The 19,770-nt window shown below is 40.3% G+C and overlaps 3 protein-coding genes across 4 annotated transcripts; 2 read left to right on the forward strand and 1 right to left on the reverse strand.

Moving 5' to 3' along the window:
• Positions 1 to 3,676: 3,676 nt before the first annotated feature.
• Positions 3,677 to 8,458, forward strand: LOC104442098 (transcription factor EGL1). The gene is made up of 8 exons (XM_010055402.3): positions 3,677 to 4,109; positions 5,118 to 5,372; positions 5,457 to 5,553; positions 5,706 to 5,720; positions 6,400 to 6,456; positions 6,563 to 7,453; positions 7,626 to 8,048; positions 8,145 to 8,458. Exons 1-8 carry the CDS (start codon positions 3,985 to 3,987, stop codon positions 8,214 to 8,216), a joined length of 1,935 nt encoding a protein of 644 aa, XP_010053704.2. The 5' UTR covers positions 3,677 to 3,984; the 3' UTR covers positions 8,217 to 8,458.
• Positions 8,459 to 9,713: 1,255 nt separating this feature from the next.
• On the reverse strand, positions 9,714 to 11,362 carry LOC104442097 (gibberellin 20-oxidase-like protein). The gene is made up of 2 exons (XM_010055401.3): positions 10,626 to 11,362; positions 9,714 to 10,528 (listed from the first exon to the last, which is right to left on the reverse strand). Exons 1-2 carry the CDS (start codon positions 11,000 to 11,002, stop codon positions 9,934 to 9,936), a joined length of 972 nt encoding a protein of 323 aa, XP_010053703.1. The 5' UTR covers positions 11,003 to 11,362; the 3' UTR covers positions 9,714 to 9,933.
• A 4,709-nt stretch (positions 11,363 to 16,071) lies between these two features.
• On the forward strand, positions 16,072 to 19,426 carry LOC104442099 (rop guanine nucleotide exchange factor 3). Of its 2 annotated transcripts, XM_010055404.3 has the most exons (8): positions 16,072 to 16,437; positions 16,853 to 17,214; positions 17,345 to 17,470; positions 17,574 to 17,728; positions 17,824 to 17,898; positions 17,990 to 18,283; positions 18,603 to 18,947; positions 19,106 to 19,426. In XM_010055404.3, the coding sequence occupies exons 2-8, from the start codon at positions 16,890 to 16,892 to the stop codon at positions 19,226 to 19,228; spliced, it is 1,443 nt and encodes a 480-aa protein (XP_010053706.2). In that variant the 5' UTR covers positions 16,072 to 16,437; positions 16,853 to 16,889; the 3' UTR covers positions 19,229 to 19,426. The 2 variants fall into 2 exon arrangements, with proteins under 2 accessions (XP_010053706.2, XP_010053705.2); XM_010055403.3 differs by lacking the exon at positions 16,072 to 16,437 and having other exon boundaries at positions 16,719 to 17,214.
• Positions 19,427 to 19,770: the final 344 nt, after the last annotated feature.

Here is a 19,770-nt window from a genome sequence, read left to right on the forward strand (position 1 = left end):
ATTCATCTTCAGAGGGCACGGGGCTTGTCTTCATCCCCATAAAGAGAGCACTTATTCCAAACCTCCACGCACGATTAATATACGATTTCGTCTGCGTGCATGCAGAGAGAACAACGATAAAAAGGAAGGGGGGGTCGGTCCCCGTACTCGAATGTCTCGGAAGACGGATGGTGTCTTTTATAACGTTCACGTTGTTTTCATGATCATTCCCGGCAGATTCCTTGGTAATGACAAAAAAAACAAATATATTATTTTCTCTTTTGTGCATTTCCTTGATTGAAGAGAAAATTTAAATAATCCTGGACCTACCCAACTGTGGCATCTTATAAAAGTGGAGTATTTTTTTACTGTATGAAAATCACAGAGTGCCGGGGTTATCGAGAATAAAACCACGCGAGCAAGATGGCTTTCATACGGCGCCTGCTTAAGTATTATAACATTTCTTTCGATCAATTGAGTACCGTAATTTTTCTTTTGTTCTGGTCATTTGAGTACTATATAACTTTTTAATTAATCACGCGAGTGTCATAAGTGCCATATCACATTGAATTTTTGATCTTCGGATAAAAGTTTTTTCAAAAGTTGTAGCATTTAAGTAATCAATTGAAAAGCATGACACTCAAGTAAATGCTTTTCTAAACATTTGTATTGTTGATTCAATCTTCAAAAAGTATTGCTCATAAGTATAGCACAAGAGAAAGTTGGTACGTGGGAATTGCATAAGTTTTCTCTACCGTCTGCTTAATTGTGAGGTAACGCAGATGTAGTTTTGCTCTGGTTCGTTCACCTCGGTAAACCGGCGAAACGTGCTCATCGTAGTTGCACTCTCAATAAAACCCTAATATTTTTTGGGTAAAGGGATAAAACCCTAATATTTTTGTAATTTGCTTGCTCTGTAAATCGCCGACTTGTGCATGTCTCAACGAGGGAATGCCATTCAAAGCTATATTCAATCAGTGTGCAGCAACCCAACATCATATGATACAAAATCTTCCGTGTAACTCATGCTGTTTCCTCGTTATTAAAAGGAGGAAATGGGAAACGTGAACCAATCATTTCTAACCTTGTGCGGTGGTCACGGACTCCATCGGGAGAGAACGTGTGTTCTTGGGGGTAGGGGGAGGGAGACAAACGAACGGATTCCAAATTTCGACCAATCGCTTGTTGGCCACGCCACGTGATTTTGTTGGCTGATCTCCTGCTGCCCTTGGAGCTTTCCCTCGTTTGATTCTGTCTGGCAGAGGGGAAACTACAACGAGCAAAACAACTCTATAGACTACCCAACAAAAGTTTTGCGAGTGCGCACCATTTCTTATCAGCAAGAAAACTCACTGTCTTTATGTATATGAAAGGATATTTTGTGCATGTTCGATATTCCATGATGGACGTGGATCGGAAATTCACCAAATACAGGGAGCATGAAGTGTTTTAGTAGCCAGAGTCATCCCGTCATGTTGGTCGTGATACTATGATGCTTTCATCGTGTTGGTATTTAATTTCCAAAAGAGTTCCGATAGTAAGATGGTGATGGCTCTCACCATTTCTTTCTTGGATGGACGCCGATCCATATATTAGATTGCAAAAGCACACCGTGCCGTTTTTTAATGGTTTTGAAGACTTATAAAGTTGTTATATGATTTATCGGGGTATTCATATATATAGAACATTCGAGAGGAATGATATTAAACGAGTGTGCTTGTCATAAGAATGATTCAACACAGTCATGGAGCTCTCCAAACCCGAGAAATTCTGATCATAGATACGAAAGTCTACAGCATACAACATGATTATCCTTGGCTACCCTGGTTTACACATATATTAGCAAGACTTTCTTTCAACCTTGGTCCCCCACCCTTTGTCGGTGGATAGATCCAATTCAACTAGTAGGGACTGTCGCAGGTCGAATTAAGTATTTGGAATCAACACTCCTATCTCGATACAATACACATCTGGAAATTCGATGTACAACACGTATACATTTGGATATGAGATTTGGGTTCAACTCATTCTCGTCATAGCGTCGATCGTTCATTTTCTATTGTCCATACGATCAGTCTTCCAGCCGACACGCTATGATCACTGTCGAAGGCAGGATTCGAGGCCTCAGGCCTCTGTCTAATTCTTAGCATTGCGGAGAAAACGAGACGAGACCACTCGCGACTTCTTCACATGATTCTCCACGATGAACACAACGAGGACCGCCTAATAATTGGAGCAACGCATCGGGAACTCAACCAAATATTATTGATTTGTACGCAGATTTACGGTCACGTGACATGTGACTAAATTGATGGAGGAGGGGACAATTTAGCAATAGTCGAAATCAGTGTCAATGATGCATTCGAGGGATGGAAATCGCCCGCGTCCAAACAAGGTAAAGACAAGACCAGCCCCAGTTTTGTGCTGACACAAAGCTGCGCGTACCATGAACAACTCATCACGTTCGTCATCTTGCCCCCGGGCTTTTCACTCCCCTCATGATGTTATCAGCAGTATCTGTCGTGGAGTTAAGCCTCCAGCTCGAAGCGTAAACGGAGCAGAGAACACTAGAAGCAGAGGCAAGATTCAAGAACCTAATAAAACCTAGTTCAAGATGCGAGGCGAAAGATTTCTGCACGAAATTTCATAATGTATAGTATATACTCTACAATAAAGATCACGTCGAACGCCGAGCGGTTAGAGTGACATGGCCCGGGTAGGTTCTTGGTCGGTCCGTCACCTGCTTCTTCTCTATGCTAGAGATGGGTTCTTCGACGTTTTCTAAGCGCCCAACTCTTTTGCGCCGGACGTTAATCCCACGTTCATCCGGGGATCATCGAAATTGAAATGTCGAGTGTCAAGCGTCCAAATATGGTCCTTTGAACTGGGTTCAGATTGTTCAATCCACCCAGAACAAGTTTGAGAGCTTCAGCTTTTTACTTCTTGATGCTTCCTTGCCTTTTGGGTGTTGTGAATGGGACTGGGAGATGGGCGAAGACCACATGCCTACTTGTTCGTGCAGAAACACCAGCTTTTAAGAAGACCCAAACAAGAAAAGTTATTACAATAATGTTTGTCAATGTTGGTACCTTTCAAAAATGGGCCCTCCTCTTTTATTTTTTTTTTGTTCTTTCTTTTTATCCTTTAGCCATGGCATAATTCTCTCTCTCTCTCTCTCTAAATCAAAACCCGCCTTCTTGTCTTGGTTTCCTCAACGAGATCTACTTGCAAGATTGGTGCTTTTATGAAGATCATGCAGCAAATAAAGAAGAAAAAATAGATGGAGAAAAGACACAAAATACACTGCATATTATGCGTCACCTCATACGTAATATTTATGTATGTGTCACGTAGATTTGGTCTCCTGGATTTGGATTTTTTTTAATTTTTTTAATTTTTGGTTCCCTGAAAAAGTGATCCCCACCTCTTCAAATGATTAAAGTCTCTTTTGATCAGGACACACAAAAATCCGGATAATGAAAAGGGCAGCACAAACAGTAAATTTGACTACTGTAGAAGTTTGTTAATCGCTGGTTCGACTATAATAACTCACTATCGAGTAAGTCCTATCAGCGTCTTAATGATACAATAAAATACAGAAAAGGCAAAAAAGAGATCATCGCTTTTAACTATCAGGAAATTATGGAAAGCAACAGTTCTGTCCTTTATATTCTTGTCAAATCCTCAGTTCAGTTGGGGTCTCTTCAGCGTTCATTGTTTATATTTCCTTTCCTTTTCTCTTGTCCATGGAATCCAATTTAATAGAGTCCAACCGAATCTGGCTCAAAAGAATTGCAAGTGACAGCAAACAGTAGCTACCTCTTCTGGGTCCTGTCTGGAGGTCTTCTGAGCTGAGAGATTTAAAAGGTCTGTAAAAGATTCAAGGTTTCTTCTACCCAGGGGAAAGAACCTACTTCTTCCTTTATCACCCATGGGTTCTTAAACCTCGTGACAGTGCAATTTAAACATTAGAGCAAAACATAAAAAAAGAAGAGAGCTGTTCAAATGGCTACTGGCGTAGAAGGCAATGAAGGTGTCCCAGCAAACCTGAGAAAGCAGCTTGCTGTGGCTGTGAGGAGTATCCAATGGAGCTACGCAATTTTCTGGACACTATCAGCTACAAAACAAGGGTGTGTGATGTCTTTCTCGCAGTCAATCTGTGTTACTTACTAGATCTCCCAAGTTTTCCTCTTTCAGAGTTGCTTTTGATTTTGTGGTTCTTCTTAAAGGGGGTTAACTTTTCTTAAATTAGGAAAATGTCCTGGTCAAAGTCAGGTTTCTTAATGCAGTTGATCGATCCATACTCAGCATGGTGCTTTAAATGTCTGGTGTTGATATTTGAAGCTGCCATTTTCAGGGATGATTGACTGTTTTTCTGGTTCAATATGGCTTTTTCTGCACACTACAAACGCAGCTTTACACTTGCTCAAAAGCTTGGTTTCTTAATCATTAATACTGGTTAGCATTTGGCTTTAAGGTTATGAGTGTTAGGATTCTTGATTCTGCTAAAATTGATTAGTAATGGAGAGATGAATCTGGTTTGGGAATGTGGAGTAGAGTGAACATTGAACGGCGTCCTCATCCTCAGATGCACTTGAATTTAGCTCTCATCGAAACCAAAGTTATCCTTTCGGAGGAATCCTCGTCTCTGAAGAAAACTAGACCTGCAATTGAAATTTGTGTTTGTGAAAGTAATGAAAAGTAGCTTTTTAAGCTAAGAAAGAAAATGCGCTCTTTTTTAAGTATGTCTTAAATGTATTCTACTTTTGAAAACAGTTTCCTATGAAATGTCGAATATCTCCTTTTCTGTTAAGTATGAGAGGTCGACAGTTGCTTCAAATCCATGTTCTATCTTCTCTTTCCAAATTAGAAGATGTCCTAAGGTGAAAAAAAAGATACCTTTATACAGAAACTCTTGCAACATATATATTTTTCAAAGTTGCTGTCAAAGAAAATTTCTCATCTTTGAATAATATTTATTTTGCTTTGTCATTCTCAGATGAAACTTTGCTTATCCAGGACTCCTAAGAGTTTCATACATGTTACGCCTTCTTTGTTACTTGTACATTACGGCAGAATCGCTTTTGAACTTGGTTAATAGTTCATGCCTCTCAGTTGTTTTCTTGTCTTTAATGAAGTGTACTGCAATGGGGTGATGGCTACTACAATGGGGACATCAAGACCAGGAAGACGGTCCAAGCCGTGGAGCTTAAACCTGATAAGATTGGTTTACAGAGGAGTGAGCAATTAAGAGATCTTTACGAGTCGCTGCTTGAAGGGGAAACTGATGCACAAAACAAGCGGCCCTCGGCTGCATTATCTCCAGAGGATCTCACAGACGAAGAGTGGTATTACTTGGTTTGCATGTCCTTTGTATTCAATCCTGGCGAAGGGTAATTTCTCTCCTGTATACTTTCTTTTAGTGATTTTTTGCTTCATTTCGTGCAATATTGACATGATAGTTTTAACATATGTAGTCTTCCGGGAAGAGCGCTAGCGGATGGCCAAACTATCTGGTTATGCAATGCTCAATATGCAGATAGCAAAGTGTTTTCTCGCTCACTACTTGCAAAGGTTGGGATTTAGGGGCTGAAAAGCCTTCAGCTTCTTTTGTAATTGCCTTGATTTCAGCTGATGCTCTAGCAACATTACACAATTTGTCTAGCAAGAACTAATTTTGTGTTTTCTGTGTGAATTTTCTTTGGACTGGGTTCAACAATGCACAGAGTGCATCTATTCAGGTACCTCTCTCTCTCTCTCTCTCTCTCACATGCACAATGGCACGCCTTGCTTTCACGGGCTTCGTGGGCTTTGTCTATAGTATGCACTTTGTGTGCATGTGCATCACATGTAAATGATTAGACTGTGAAATGCTTGCACCTGACTTACTTCCATTTACTTGAAGAAACAAACTAGTTTGATGTTCTTCGAATGCTTGCACTCCAACTTGTTCCTTTTGCCCTTTGGCCAAAAAAACAGGTTCTTTTGCTGGAAATAGTAAGTTTAAAATCCCCGGAAAAAAAAAGAGAGAGATTCACTTATTTAACCCTTTGCCCTTGTCGTACCATTTAAAAGCTTACGAAAGATAATGTGTAGCCGGATATTACATTATACTCTGTAACACTTTGTCATGATTCTACTAAACAGTGAAAAAAAACATAATTCTGCCTACAGTTAAAGTGACACACAAAAAGAAAGAAACGTCCCATTATTTCTTTCAACGGAAATTTTTAGGGTGTTCAAGTACAAGACCTCCGGCAGAAAAGGACATCACAGACTTGAATTGTCTGGGTCTATCTAGTTAATTTCACTATCTCTGTAGACATTAGCAGCGAGGATGATTCCATTGCTTCTGAGATCATGACAAATGATTCCATTGCTTCTGACATCATGACATAGTTCTGTGGCTGTGATTTTCAGACTGTGGTATGTTTTCCCTATCTCGGAGGTGTGATTGAACTTGGCGTGACCGAGCTGGTGAGTTGTGCTGCTGGAGTGGATTACCTTATATTCTAGACCTATATGTGCACCACTGACATAAATTCTATCTCATTCTTCGTTCTATGGAATGTCTGACACTTAGGTCCCAGAGGACCCCAGTCTCCTGCAACATATCAAAGTTTCTTTACTAGATTTCTCCAAGCCAATTTGTTCTGAGAAATCTTCCTCTATACCACAAAATGGAGATGCTGATAAAGAGCCTATGTGTGCCAAGGTCGACTGTGGCATGGTGGATGAGTTGGTTTTGGAGAACCTATATTCACCGGCTCAAGAAATTAAATTTGACCCAGAGAAAATAAGTGAATTTTGTGAAAGTATCCCGAAAGAACTGGATATGGACTCTCCTGATGAGTGTTCTAATGGGTGTGAACACAATTACCAAACAGAAGATTCGTTTATGGTTGATGGTATGAACGGAGGGGCATCGCAAGTTCAAAGTTGGCATTTTGTTGATGATGACTTCAGTAATGGTGTTCAAGGTTCAATAAACTCTAGTGATTGTATATCCGAAGCTATTGTGAACCAAGACAAGTATATTTCATCTCCAAGGCGAGAAAATGCCAAGAATTCCCACTTGAAAGAACTTCAAGAATGCAACCACTCAAAATTAAGCTCCCTGGATCTTGGACCTGACGACATCTCGCATTACAGAAGAACAATTTCTGCTGTTCTAAGGAACCCTGATCAATTGCCTGAGACACGGTGTATCTGCAGCTGTGGATGCAAATCCAGCTTTCTGAGGTGGAGGATGGTTGAAGTTCATAAACCGCGAGCACACCAGGAAACTCTGAAGAAGATTTTGTTTGAAGTTCCACTGATGCACCGTGGTCAAGCTCTTAAATCTGAACTACAGAATGGTGTGGAATCATTGCTGGGAGATGTTGATTTTTGCGCTGGCCACATATTGTCTACCAAGAAAAAAGAACATGAAAAGTTTCTGGTCCTGAGGTCCATGATTCCTTCCATCGAGGAGGTAATTTTCTCATTATCTTTTTTCAGTTTTTCCCCGTTAGCATATATTTGCCATGAATGATTATCATATTGATGGCATCTTCATTTGAAAATATCAGCATTATGTCTTTCCCGATTCCAGGACATGGCTTTAGGATTTTTCACACCTTGATTATGCTTTTATGCTTGTGCAGATAGATAAAGCATCCATCCTTGATGACACAATTATGTACCTAAGAGAGCTTGAAGCAAGAGTGGAAGAACTAGAATCTTGCATGGACTCAACAGACCTTGAGGGGAAAGTTACCAGGAAAAAGTTTCCAGACATGATAGAGCAGACATCCGATAACTGCAAAAAACGTTGGATAAACAAGAGGAAGGCCTCCGACATTGATGAAACCGATGCAGAACTTGATAGAAATGCTCAAGGAGATGGGCTTCAGACAGATGTCAAAGTCAACATAAAGGAGCAGGAAGTATCGATCGAGATGAAATGTCCCTATCGGGAGTACTTGTTGCTTGATATTCTGGAGGCAGTAAACAACCTGCACTTGGATGCTTATTCAATTCAGTCATCTACACTTGATGGTGTTCTCAAATTAACCCTCAAGTCTAAGGTTAGTGCCCCAGGCTCGACAAAAAGAGCACATCAAATATGAGTTTGTTCTCAACAGTTCATCCTAACAATGACCCTTTCTTGAATTTAATCTCAGTTTCGAGGCGCAGCAGTATCTCCAGCTGGGATGATCAAACAAGTCCTTTGGAAGATTACTGGAAAGTACTGAGAAGTGTAGTTATAATTGATTGTGTGCTTGGTTATTCAAGTGGGTAGGCGATCTCTTTATGTTTCTGTAAGTGTATGGTTCGGCTACTTTCAAAACCAGTTCTTGCTAAATGTTCATCTCTTAGGATTTATAAGAATTTTCTTGTCCTAGTAATGAAGAACCTTGCTGTTGTATTGAAGTAATTCTGCCAGTGGCTGCTGATTCAAATTTCATTGCCAATTACACGACCTTAGAAACTAAAACCACTGTTCATCTACCTCTTTCCTTGTAGTTTCGGAAATGAAAATCAAGAAACCTATTGATTCGCTGTTTGCAGAATCAATCTGCATAAACGGGTGATGGAGAATTTCATCTTTTAGAATGATTCCCAGATGCAGTCCAATTGGGGAGCGCCATATCTGTATAGTGCTATTCTTTTAATACTGGAAGTGTCACAATCTAATCTCAGTTTTGCCACTTTAAAATAAAGGCAATCTTATGTGATCCATGCAGTCTGTGCTTTTCTTCTACTTGTTTTGCTGGACACAAACAAAAGGAGATTTCCATCCTAAAAAAATAAAGAAAGAAACAAGTAAATCATAATATTTGAGAAAGGAGAAGTGTGACCTTAAAGATAGAATGGATGCTTTCGAAGTTGGAACATATGCGATCATGGGATATATGCTGCAATCTGCAGGTCCATTTAGGGGCGTTTCTATTTGTTAGCTCAAAAGCTCTTAATATGCTATTACATCCATCTCTCTCTCTCTCTCTCTCTCTCTCTCTGGCACGCCTGCCCACGTATACGCACACAATATACATTAATTGTTCATAGTTTTGCACAAACTTGGGCACTTTCCCCCAAGGGAGCAAAACTTCCAGCTGGGTCATAATGTCAAGAACAACGATTTGGGAATTCACTCATGCAGCTATAAAGTTCTTGCAAAAATTGGGGATCTCCCAGAATGTGTGTTTTGACTTTATGCATATTTCACATGGGGGGAACCATTATTTTATAGAAAGTCGACTCTTGTATTCTTGCACATGAAGTGAGATGACCATTTGCAGTCCTCCTATTTCCATTGCCTGTCTCTGCAGATCAAATAATTAGTCAACAGCATGGCAAACTGGTGAGATTATTCAATTGCAAAATGCAGCAGCAGAATGCACAAGTTGCGCTGTGCCAACTTCACGCATTCATTGTTAAAGAGAGTCCCGGTGAACTTTCATTAGAGAAGAGGGAAACATGAACATGGACCCAGACAAAAGCAAAGTGTACTTTCAATACATTAGAACTCCATTTCTTTATGCGCAAAATTTGGTAAAACCCCGAGCTAAGAAAACCACATGTGCCTGCGTGTTATTGGATCCACCTATGAATCGAACATATATTAATGCTTACACCATATATGATCATGTCCGAGTATTGTATAATCGAGGGAAAGTGAAAAGGCAGAAATGCAACATTATTACTTAAGGACTTCAATTCCAGAAGGATTTCTGACTCCTTTAACAAATTTATGTAGAAAGGTACACATCAAAAGATTTTAACAAGCCCGAAATGTACACAGTGGAATTGCAACTAATTTTATTGAACAGCTCATAACGAGGCATTCTGATATGAGTTCACATTTAACAGCTCCACTGGATTAGGGAAAAAAAAAAACCGTAGGCTACAAGGTGATTCGTTATCAACATAAGCTAGGACTAGGACTCGGATTCTTTTCAGCCACCCCCTTCAGTCCCTCCCGGCAAATCCTTTAACCGTGAAGCCGACTTTCTCGAACTTCCCGCGCTCTGTGCTTTCCCTGAATTTGACATAATCCGAGCTCACAAAAGGCTTGTACATCCTCACATTTCCTTCTCCTACCACATCATCAGGTGCCAAGATCTCTTTCTCATCCTCAAAGGACCAAAAGAAAGCTAGAGAAAAGCGCTGCGCCGGCTGCTTCAGGACTACTCTGTGCTCCGATGAAATTAACTTGTCATTACTCCAAGCTTGCAGCATATCTCCTATGTTCACCACAAGAATACCCTCTCGAGGGCTTATGTCCAGCCATTTTCCTTCTTTCGATCTCACTTGAAGTCCCCCTATGTCATCTTGATACACAGTGGTTATACAGCTCATATCAGCGTGCATCCCAAGACCTTCAACCTCATTTTTGAGACTCTCAGGAGGAGAGTAGTTATTTATTCTCAAGTACCCGTGACAATTCTTGAAATCGGATTTATAATATTTCTCGTTGAAACCTTCTCCCAAGATCATCAACATGACTACTATGATTTTGTTCGACAAATCTGACATCTTCCTTCCATATTCTTCCAATACCTCACTGCAGGGAAGGAAAAACAGAAGATTAGAAATTGTAGGGGACAAAAAATAAGTGCTTAGACAAAGAAACGACTGTAATAAGAAAATCACGGTGTTACCAGAATTCTTGTTTTTGTTGATCCAGAATAATATCTGCAGAGCTATTCGCTGAGGCGAGAAAATCCGGTCCGGACACTCGGAGGCTTTCGAAGAAAGGAGAGGCTATGAAATGAGGAGTGTAGGTCTTGGCGGAAGAGAATGGACCGAGCTTGAGTTTCTCGTCAGGAGGGAGGCTAAAGAATTGTTTGCAGAGAGCATGGAGTTTGTCGTAGAAATCTCTAGCGATCCCGTGGTTGGCAATGAGGAAAAAACCCCATTCTTTACAGGCATCGGCTATTGGAGACAGAGAGGATGGCTGAATAGGCTGAGAAATGTCTAGAACTGGAAGCTCCAAGGAAGTCTCTGAATCAGACATCTTTTCGAGGACATAAAACATTAAGGTTTGGTATTACCTTTCCGTTAGACCCAAACAAACATAAGTATGAAAGGGTTCACCAGTCTGACAGGAACAACTGAAGCAACAGGATGGAGTTCAGAAAAGCAGCATGAAACACCGCCTGACAAACATCTACACCTTAGATTTTGGTGGAGGACAAAGCCTACAATTTTTGCCCCTGTTGTTACATTCTGTTATGTAAGTATATATACATGGGAAATGGCAACTGAACTAAGGCATGAACAATTAAAATAAGAGCTCTCAATTGGGCCGAAAGGGATTGAATAAAGAAATGCAACCCTCCTAGTTTGACCTCTGACATTGGCTGTTCATGTGAAGCAAGTCATTCATGAAGTTTTCTTTTCTTTTCTCACCCAAAATAAGGGAAAAAGGAAAAAGGAAAAAGGAAAACTGGCAGTTATGTGGATCGAAGGACAGGCTGGTTTGAAGGTATTTAAGTCCTCGTGGGACTTTGTTAATTTCGGTTGTGTGGATCCTCGAGCCTTGGACTCTTCTGGAGAAAGTTTTCACCAAAAGCCAAAAATGCTCATGTGCCAAGCATGCATTCAATGGCTCTCATTGAAGTGTGCGTGACTCGGGAAAAAAAAAATGTACCAATTCGCTTTCTTTCTGGATTAGTCAAATGTCAATTACTGCATGTTTTTATATTTCAAAGTTGGATCAACGAAAAGTTCAGGGTCTCATAATTCTTTCTTTACAATGAATCTGTACTTGAAAAGATAGGTCTTTACTACCTGCGTATTGTTTGAGCTTCATCAACATGCATACTAAGAAACTACTTGAGTTCTGCATTAATTTAAACTTACAACCTATTTACTGTCTTTTGGAGCTGCTTGTTTTCAAGAACTTCAATTGTTAAGTTCTAGAATATATGAAAAACCAGCTACTCCTCTAGACTTAAAAGTTCATGATTAGCTGGACACTTTGACTAGTTGCAATCTAGAAGAATTTGCATTATGGGGGTCGTGGGGCTAACTCCCAGTTGCACTATAACCTGATTGACTTCTTTAATAGCAATTTAGAGTCAAATTTGACATACTGGGACTTCGAAGCATGCTAAGAGTATATTATTAATCTTTGGAAAGTATGATGGAAATGATCTATTTACCTGAATTAGCGAAGATATATTTTAGTCACTGTAATCTGTTATTACCTTTTGTGCTGATCCAGAGAAAGTGAATTACAGAAAGATGAGGGAGACTTCACCTCTAAAGTTTGACGATTAGTGTTTAAAGAACATTTCTTCCTTTCTATTGAATAAAATGATCTTAGTGTGACCATTGTGATGGAGATTGGACTTTCAGTCTATCAATAGCAAAAGGCTTTGGACCGAGGGCCCAATTCCATAGAAGTACTGTTGGACCCTTAGGCTACAAGAAATTAGTTTCAGCAAATATGATGAATGTCCAAGAGCTTTCTTCCATAGGGTGCTTCTGGTGACATGGTCTCTCATTGGGAAAAATAGTATAATTAGAGAAAGAGGAATTGAAAAACGATTAGCTTCTGCTTAGTTATGTGACTTCCAATGCAAGTTATGCAACAGCTATCTTCCTTTTGGCCACTCAACAATTTTTTCCCCTTTCATTCACTAGCACAAGCTGTAATATTTGGAGACCAAGACTAGCAAAATCCTTGTGCCGCTAGTGAAAAGTGAGAGGTATGATACATGTTTCTTATTCTTTCAAGTTCTGAAATATATAGATCATGAGTCATGAATAGGTAGATAACTCAGACTAAAAAGGGTTAAAGAAATTCCATTTCCTAATCACTGATTAAAACTCATCACTTGACCTGGATGGCCAGCGCCAAAATGGGATAGATATTCAAACCCTGAGAAAATAGTCATTTATTATCTTTATCATGAAACCTCAAACTGATATCTGTTACCAAAAGAAAGAGATTAATGCATAATAATGCAGTGTACGTGTAACTTACACTCGATTTTCATTTACAGAGAAAAGAGATCGTGATTGAGTTATTACTAATTAAAATGATCTCTTTCAGAATAATCGGATGCTCTCTTCTCTCACACAATCATGACAGGAGGAGGAATTCTTGAAGTGCTTCTTGTAAATGCTGAAGGCATTCAGCACCCACATCTCACTTGTATCTCTCTCTCTCTCTCTCTCTCTCTCTCTCTCTGCGTTCCAATACAATTTGCATCACAAGTTTATGTCTCTTTTTGCCTTAGCCTCACTAGTATTGGAAAATTCACGTCTAAATGAATTTAAAAATATTATTGTAGGGAAACCAACATACTACCTAATCGCGGAATGTGGTGCTCAAGTGCATAGAACCAAAATTTCATTAGGTTTAATTCCAGCTGACTTTTTTTTCCCTTACTAAATGAAATCCTAATGCTACTTTGTTCACTGAATTCTTCTTTCTTGTTCTGCATAAAAAGGTAAAGATGATAAGGCTTGGTGGAATGAAAAATTCGCATTCGAACTCCAACCATCTGATTTTAGAAATTCCACCCATTTGAAGATCAGAATCAAGAAGTCAAGATTCTTCAGTCAGGGCACATTTGCTGGAGAAACCACGTATATTATCTAAATCTCGTAACCTTATTGTGTTTTAGTCTTTCTGGGCATGCACAAACCGGCGCATTAGTAACTGTAATTGATGTTGGTTATGATTAAGCTTAAATTTCTTTAGCTTTATCTAGTTTTTGCCCCCTTTTTTGCAACTCAGAATTTACCTCGGAGGAATTATAAGTGAGGGACTTGACAAAGGATTAGTGGAGGTGGAACAAGCTCCATACAATGTAGTTCTTGAAGACGCCACCTACAGAGGGCAAATAACACTTGGTCTCAAATTCATTGCCAATGTATGCAATAATCTGAAATAATTTGAACTAAAATATGTCTTTAACTATACTCTAGTCGATGTATATTATTTGTCTTAACACAAATCTTGTCTTATTTATACAGAAAGAATCGCAAAGAGAGACAAGAGAATGCTTCCTCCAGGATCAGGAGAGAGACCCAAAGACCTCAATTTCCAGGTCTATTATGAGTCTCTGGATGTTTTCCTGGTGGAAGTTCTTTTCCAAGCGCAGCCGCAGAAGTTCCAAAATAAAGAATAATTAGGATCGGAAAGTAATCATCGCAGCCACATACATGGATCTTTAATCGGGTTTCCTTGTGAACAACTGATTCTTACTATTTTTTCGTCAAATTATTCCTACAATGATTTCTCTGCATTATGCTGATATACTAACCCTTGCAGAGGACGATTTCAGGGAAAAACCAAAGCAAGGTTTTGGATCCCTACTAGTTCACCATAACGTTGAGTTAAGCTGACAATGAAGTCGGTACTTCCTATGAAATTTATGAGCCTGCGATAGAATCTGCTGGGAAAATCTTAGTAGCCATAGTGCCATCTTGACACAAATCCATATAGACTCGAGTGAATGAATGTCTGTGTAAATACAAGATGGGCCAAGCCCTCGAGCATTAAGCATTGGATCTGCACATAAAAATGAAAAATCCCAAGATGGGTATACAGTTAATATAACTGTTTGATCCCATTGGGAAATTTTATGGGCAATAAGACCTAGCAATTTTTTCCCGTTCTTTACTTGCTCTCTCTGTCCTAGACTCCTAATCATTCTATGGTGCTAGAGAACTCCAGTCAGACCTGATGTTCTTTCTAAACATACCTGTGAAAAATCATGCATGGCCTGCAAAGAAACAATTAAAATACCGACCACCTCGTAGTCAGGTTCACGCATGTGGTGGGAGAGACAAAACGCTTGATAAGCTTTTGACTTTAATTGAATATACATTTTTCTTTTGAACTACGACACGTCTATAGCACAGTGGCATGAAGTGGAGTCTTAAAAGCTGAGAAATGGGCAGCACGTCTTTGAGGCCTATCTCGAAACAACAACATTGTCTCATACTTCGAACAGCGACTCGTCTTTCCTTATTTTAAGCCTAATTGTTCAATAATTTCAAGGATCACATGCATTATAAGCCAACCCCCCGACCATGCTGATTACTTAATTCATATTTAAGTCCCATTATACAACTCAAGTCTCCAACTTTCTTTTACCCTTTGAAATCTAAACTACAATTTTCCCCTCTAATTTTTCATCCAAAGAAAACTTTGAGAATCTCAATTTCTCTTAGCCATCCGAAATTGTTCTTCTATATTCGTCAATATTCTAAGAATCAAAATGATCTTTTTCCTCTACCTTTTTTTCTAGTCATAGATGTTCGATGCACTTCATTTGATATGTCAATTTCCCTAGTAGTGGTCTTAGCATGAATTCCCTCTCTTCTTTGTTACTCGAACAATATGATACAATTTTTCTTGAAAATGTAAAAGAAATCGACCCTTTTCGCAATGCTCAATTAATTTATCTTGACCGACAAATTTAATAATTTAGGTTTAAAATGTAACGTGACTTGATAGGAATGAGAAATTAGGAGCTATATAATGCCTGCTTTAGGCACCAAGACAAGTTGCTGATGATAAGACCGCCAAAAAATCCTAGATATCGGGTGCCAATAATGCTTAACCAAGACAAGACTCAATCTGCATGACATTTTGTATGGAACGTTCGAAGTTTCTATAGTACGACACCTATTCCATCAAATCATGCCAAAAAGCAAGGCGAGCAATTTGAGACACTTTCCCGTGCTGAAACTTACACTCACGGGTCAGCTTCCCATGCAAAAACAAGAAAATAAGATGGTCGAAAATCCAAAATAGCGGGGGCCGACATATCAGGGTTTCTGAACAAAATCAGTTTTGCTGTCTTATATTAACTGGCAAATGGGCAATATTTTTTGCCGACAATTATCGGGTACAATATGTTGAAGCCGATGGTGGCTAGCTCTGGATGAGGGATGGCCATGAAAGGTGCGAGATTATTCTTCGCCAGCTGCAGCAGTATGAGGGATGGCCACGAAAGATACGAGATTATTCTTCGCCAGCTACAGCAGTACTCGTAATTTATGCATCGCTTATTGATTGGTCAACTCATTGCACGTCCGAGGGACGCTTGAGTTCTAGAATTTTTCTTGGAATAACTCTCTCGAACTGTTCTTCACACCACCGTGTAATGAGGTGCTCCTATAAAACTAAGACCCATTTCCCACCTTCTGTTATCCTCGTTCAACACACACTAAAAATCGCTACTTTTCAAGTTCCGCCAGTCACTTTCCGGAAATCTTCTCCGAGAAGTGCAATATTCGATGACGGGCATCTGTTTTTGGATCATATAAAGAGACGGGTTGGATCATGCAATTCAAAACCATGTGATTGCATTTTAAAAGATTCCACAGAGAGAGAGAGAGAGAGAGAGTGCTTAGGAGGGAACTGTTTCAAAAACGGTTCTGAATAAGCTTGTTGCGAGTTGAGACAACCAGCAGGTTCAAATTCGAATGCCGAAGCAGCTAAAGGTAACGTAAAGAATAAGTGAGACCGTTGCTTTTTTTAGGCTGGGTTAGCCCTTTGCTTTAGTTTTTCAAACTTCATGTTTTTTCAGCTCTACAATATTGGTTCAAACATTGCTTTATTTGCAATGCTCTTTGCTGCTGTAAATTTTTCAGTGAATAATTCAGATTCCTGCCAACAAAAACGACCCGTGAAAGAGCCCTTTTGCTTTTTGTAGCTCAAAAGAAAAGCATTGATGTTTCTTTTCCTTTCTTTTTCAATGTTTCTTGATCTTTCTCGCCTTAAGGAATTGCATGAATTTCTCCGCCTATATAAGACAAATTAATGTGCTGCCATTGTGATCCTGAAGTTCTGAGTTGAGTTCAAGTTCAAGACCCCGCCGAACTCCCACTAAATGAGGCTTTTCATGATGATGTGCAGCGCTGAGGAGCACTCCACAAGCTCGACAATTTCAGCAATGGAAAAATTGTCAATTTTGGATGAAAATTCTCAGCCCGCTTGCCGAGCTTCACCTTCTTTGGCCGATCGACATGACCAATCCACCACTGATACCGAGACCCCGATGAGTGCAGACTCTTTCATGTTTTGCCGCACTAACTCAGAGGCCTCGACATATTCGGAGCAGACAGACGATAACTGTTCCTCTAGCGAGCCTTCCCCCTTGTGCTGGCCGAGTGTCAAGTCCGGACGCCATAACCATATCACATTTGACGGACTCGATGTGAAGCAGCAAAAGCAGTGTCTAGAAGAGAAGCTATACAATCTTGAATCATCGGATTCAGGTAAGCAATTTTCATGGCTTTATGTCTTTTGCCACTTCAACTTCCATAGGATATCTTTCGGTACTTGGCCCAAAAAAAAAAAAAAAAAAAAACAATATTGATTAGTCCGAGTGTGTGTTGATGTTTGTAGCTGGTGTAGAGCTTGAGATTATAAAGGAGAGATTCGCAAAGCTTTTGTTAGGAGAGGACATGTCCGGGAGTGGGAAAGGAGTCTGCACAGCTGTGACAATCTCTAATGCCATAACCAATCTTTATGGTAATCTTTAGTGATTTCGACATTGAACAGAATCAAATATATCAGTGAATTATGAATGTTATATGGTTGGACTTATGTCTATCCACGTTGTTACCATATGCAGCTACTGTATTTGGGCAAAATTTAAGGTTGGAGCCTCTGAATCCCGAGAAGAAGGCGATGTGGAAGAGAGAAATGAACTGCCTTTTATCGGTCTGCAACTACATCGTGGAATTTGCCCCCACCTTGCAGACTTTACAGGACGGCACGACTGTCGAGGTGAGTCTTGAGCTTGTGCCATCCTCTAGAACACCTTTTGAATGGCGCATGCTGTTTTTTTGTCTGCCTTTAACATGATGTTGTCGGCCTTCCAGGTGATGACAAGCAGACCGAGATCGGACATATTCCTCAACCTCCCCGCATTGAGAAAGCTCGACGCGATGCTTCTGGTGAGCACCTGCATGTTCCATCCATAGATGTAATCGGCATGTCTAATCCCTCTTCTTCGCATTATGAGAAGTTGGATTTTGGTTTGTTCAGGAAATATTGGACAGCTTCCAGGAGACAGAATTCTGGTATGCTGAGCACGGGACCGTGTCACCGAACTCGACTTGTAGGGGATCGTTCAGGAGAGTTATTGCGCAGCGCAAAGAAGAGAAATGGTGGTTGCCTGTTCCATGCGTAAGTCCCGGAGGCCTATCGGAGAAGACGAGGAAGCATTTGCAGCAGAAACGCGACTGCGCAACTCAAATCCACAAAGCGGCAATGGCAATCAACAGCAGTCTCCTAGACGAGATGGATATCCCAGATTCTTACATGACATCTCTTCCAAAGGTTGGGTTCAATCCTTATATTTATTTTTTTCCTTGTCTAGTATTACGCTCCTCTAGCACCACTTAAGTTATGCCAAGGTTGATAAAAAGGGGAAAAATTGAATCATCTTGGCTATTGCTGGAATGAGTTATCCTCCCTCAACTGAATTGAATGAATGTCTATGTTCAATTGTTTAAGAAAATGAATAGTTACTTCAGTTATAGTAGTGACAGCAATATCTTCACTACACAAGTATGCAGTCACTTGGACTCTGCTAAACCCATCCTATTCTTGCTTGTGTAATCTCACAGAAATAAATTGTCTATTCTCTTTCTTTTAGAGTGGAAGAGCGAGTGTTGGAGACACAATATACAGATATATACACGCAGCCGACAAATTCTCTCCAGATCGTCTACTGGACTGCCTCAACATATCGACAGAGCACGAAGCACTCGATCTAGCGGACAGAGTCGAAGCTTCGATGTATACATGGAGAAGGAAGGCATGTATTAGTCATTCGAAACCATCATGGACCATGGTAAAGGATTTCATGCTGGAGACCGGCCGAAACGACAAAAACTATATGTTAGCAGAGAGAGCAGAAAGCTTGCTGCTTTCCCTGAAGCAGAGGTATCCGGAGCTCTCTCAGACAAGCTTGGACATATGCAAGATCCAATACAACAGGGTGAGAGAAACTTCCTGCCAACTATTTTTCGTAGCTAATCATTTAAATTCGCTGATGTCTCGCTCAAAAACACATCACCTCGCATCTTTGGGTTCCATGTTCTTGCTTTTCTATGATAGCAGTTCATGAATGTGCTGAACTAGAAACGCATCTTGCAGGATGTGGGACAAGCAGTGCTAGAGAGCTACTCAAGGGTCCTGGAAGGTCTGGCGTTCAATGTCGTTGCCTGGATCGAAGACGTGCTCTTTGTAGATACATCCATGAGGAGCCAAGATCAGTAGGAAACAGTTGGCGCGGTCTGCATGATAGCTCACGTATTCTTAAGTTTCAAGCATAAAGCTGAGCGTAAATCTGTAAACAAGCTTTCTTCGTAGTGTATAGCCCAATTAGTTAAGCAGTTCGCTTTTCTTCGGCTGTATATCAGACAGTTCATCATGACGACGTACCATGCCGTAGCGAATATAGCTACTTTGCATTGAGTTACTTCCTCCTCCTCCCTTAGTCTGTTTTTCTATTATCCACCGTCTGAATAAAAGATGATAGACAATTGCTTCACCCAAATAGGATGGGAAGAAGAAAAAGGAAAAATAACAAAGTCACACCATCCCGTTTTTCTATTACACGTCTAAATCCTGATGCAACTTAAGTATCCCCATTTTTGGAGAAAATATTAGGTGCGCCGGGCGCTCCACGTCACCGTGCGCCCCGCCCAATCAGGATGCGACACGTGTCGCCACGTGGAGCGGGTCCCACTTTTATTTTTAGTCAAATTTTGGCCGCGTCCTTCTCCCGCCCTTCGCATTTGAAGTCCCCTTTCTCTTCT

The sequence above is a fragment of the Eucalyptus grandis genome, chromosome 4 (genome assembly GCF_016545825.1).
Source record: "Eucalyptus grandis isolate ANBG69807.140 chromosome 4, ASM1654582v1, whole genome shotgun sequence".
NCBI classification, from domain to species: domain Eukaryota; kingdom Viridiplantae; phylum Streptophyta; class Magnoliopsida; order Myrtales; family Myrtaceae; genus Eucalyptus; species Eucalyptus grandis.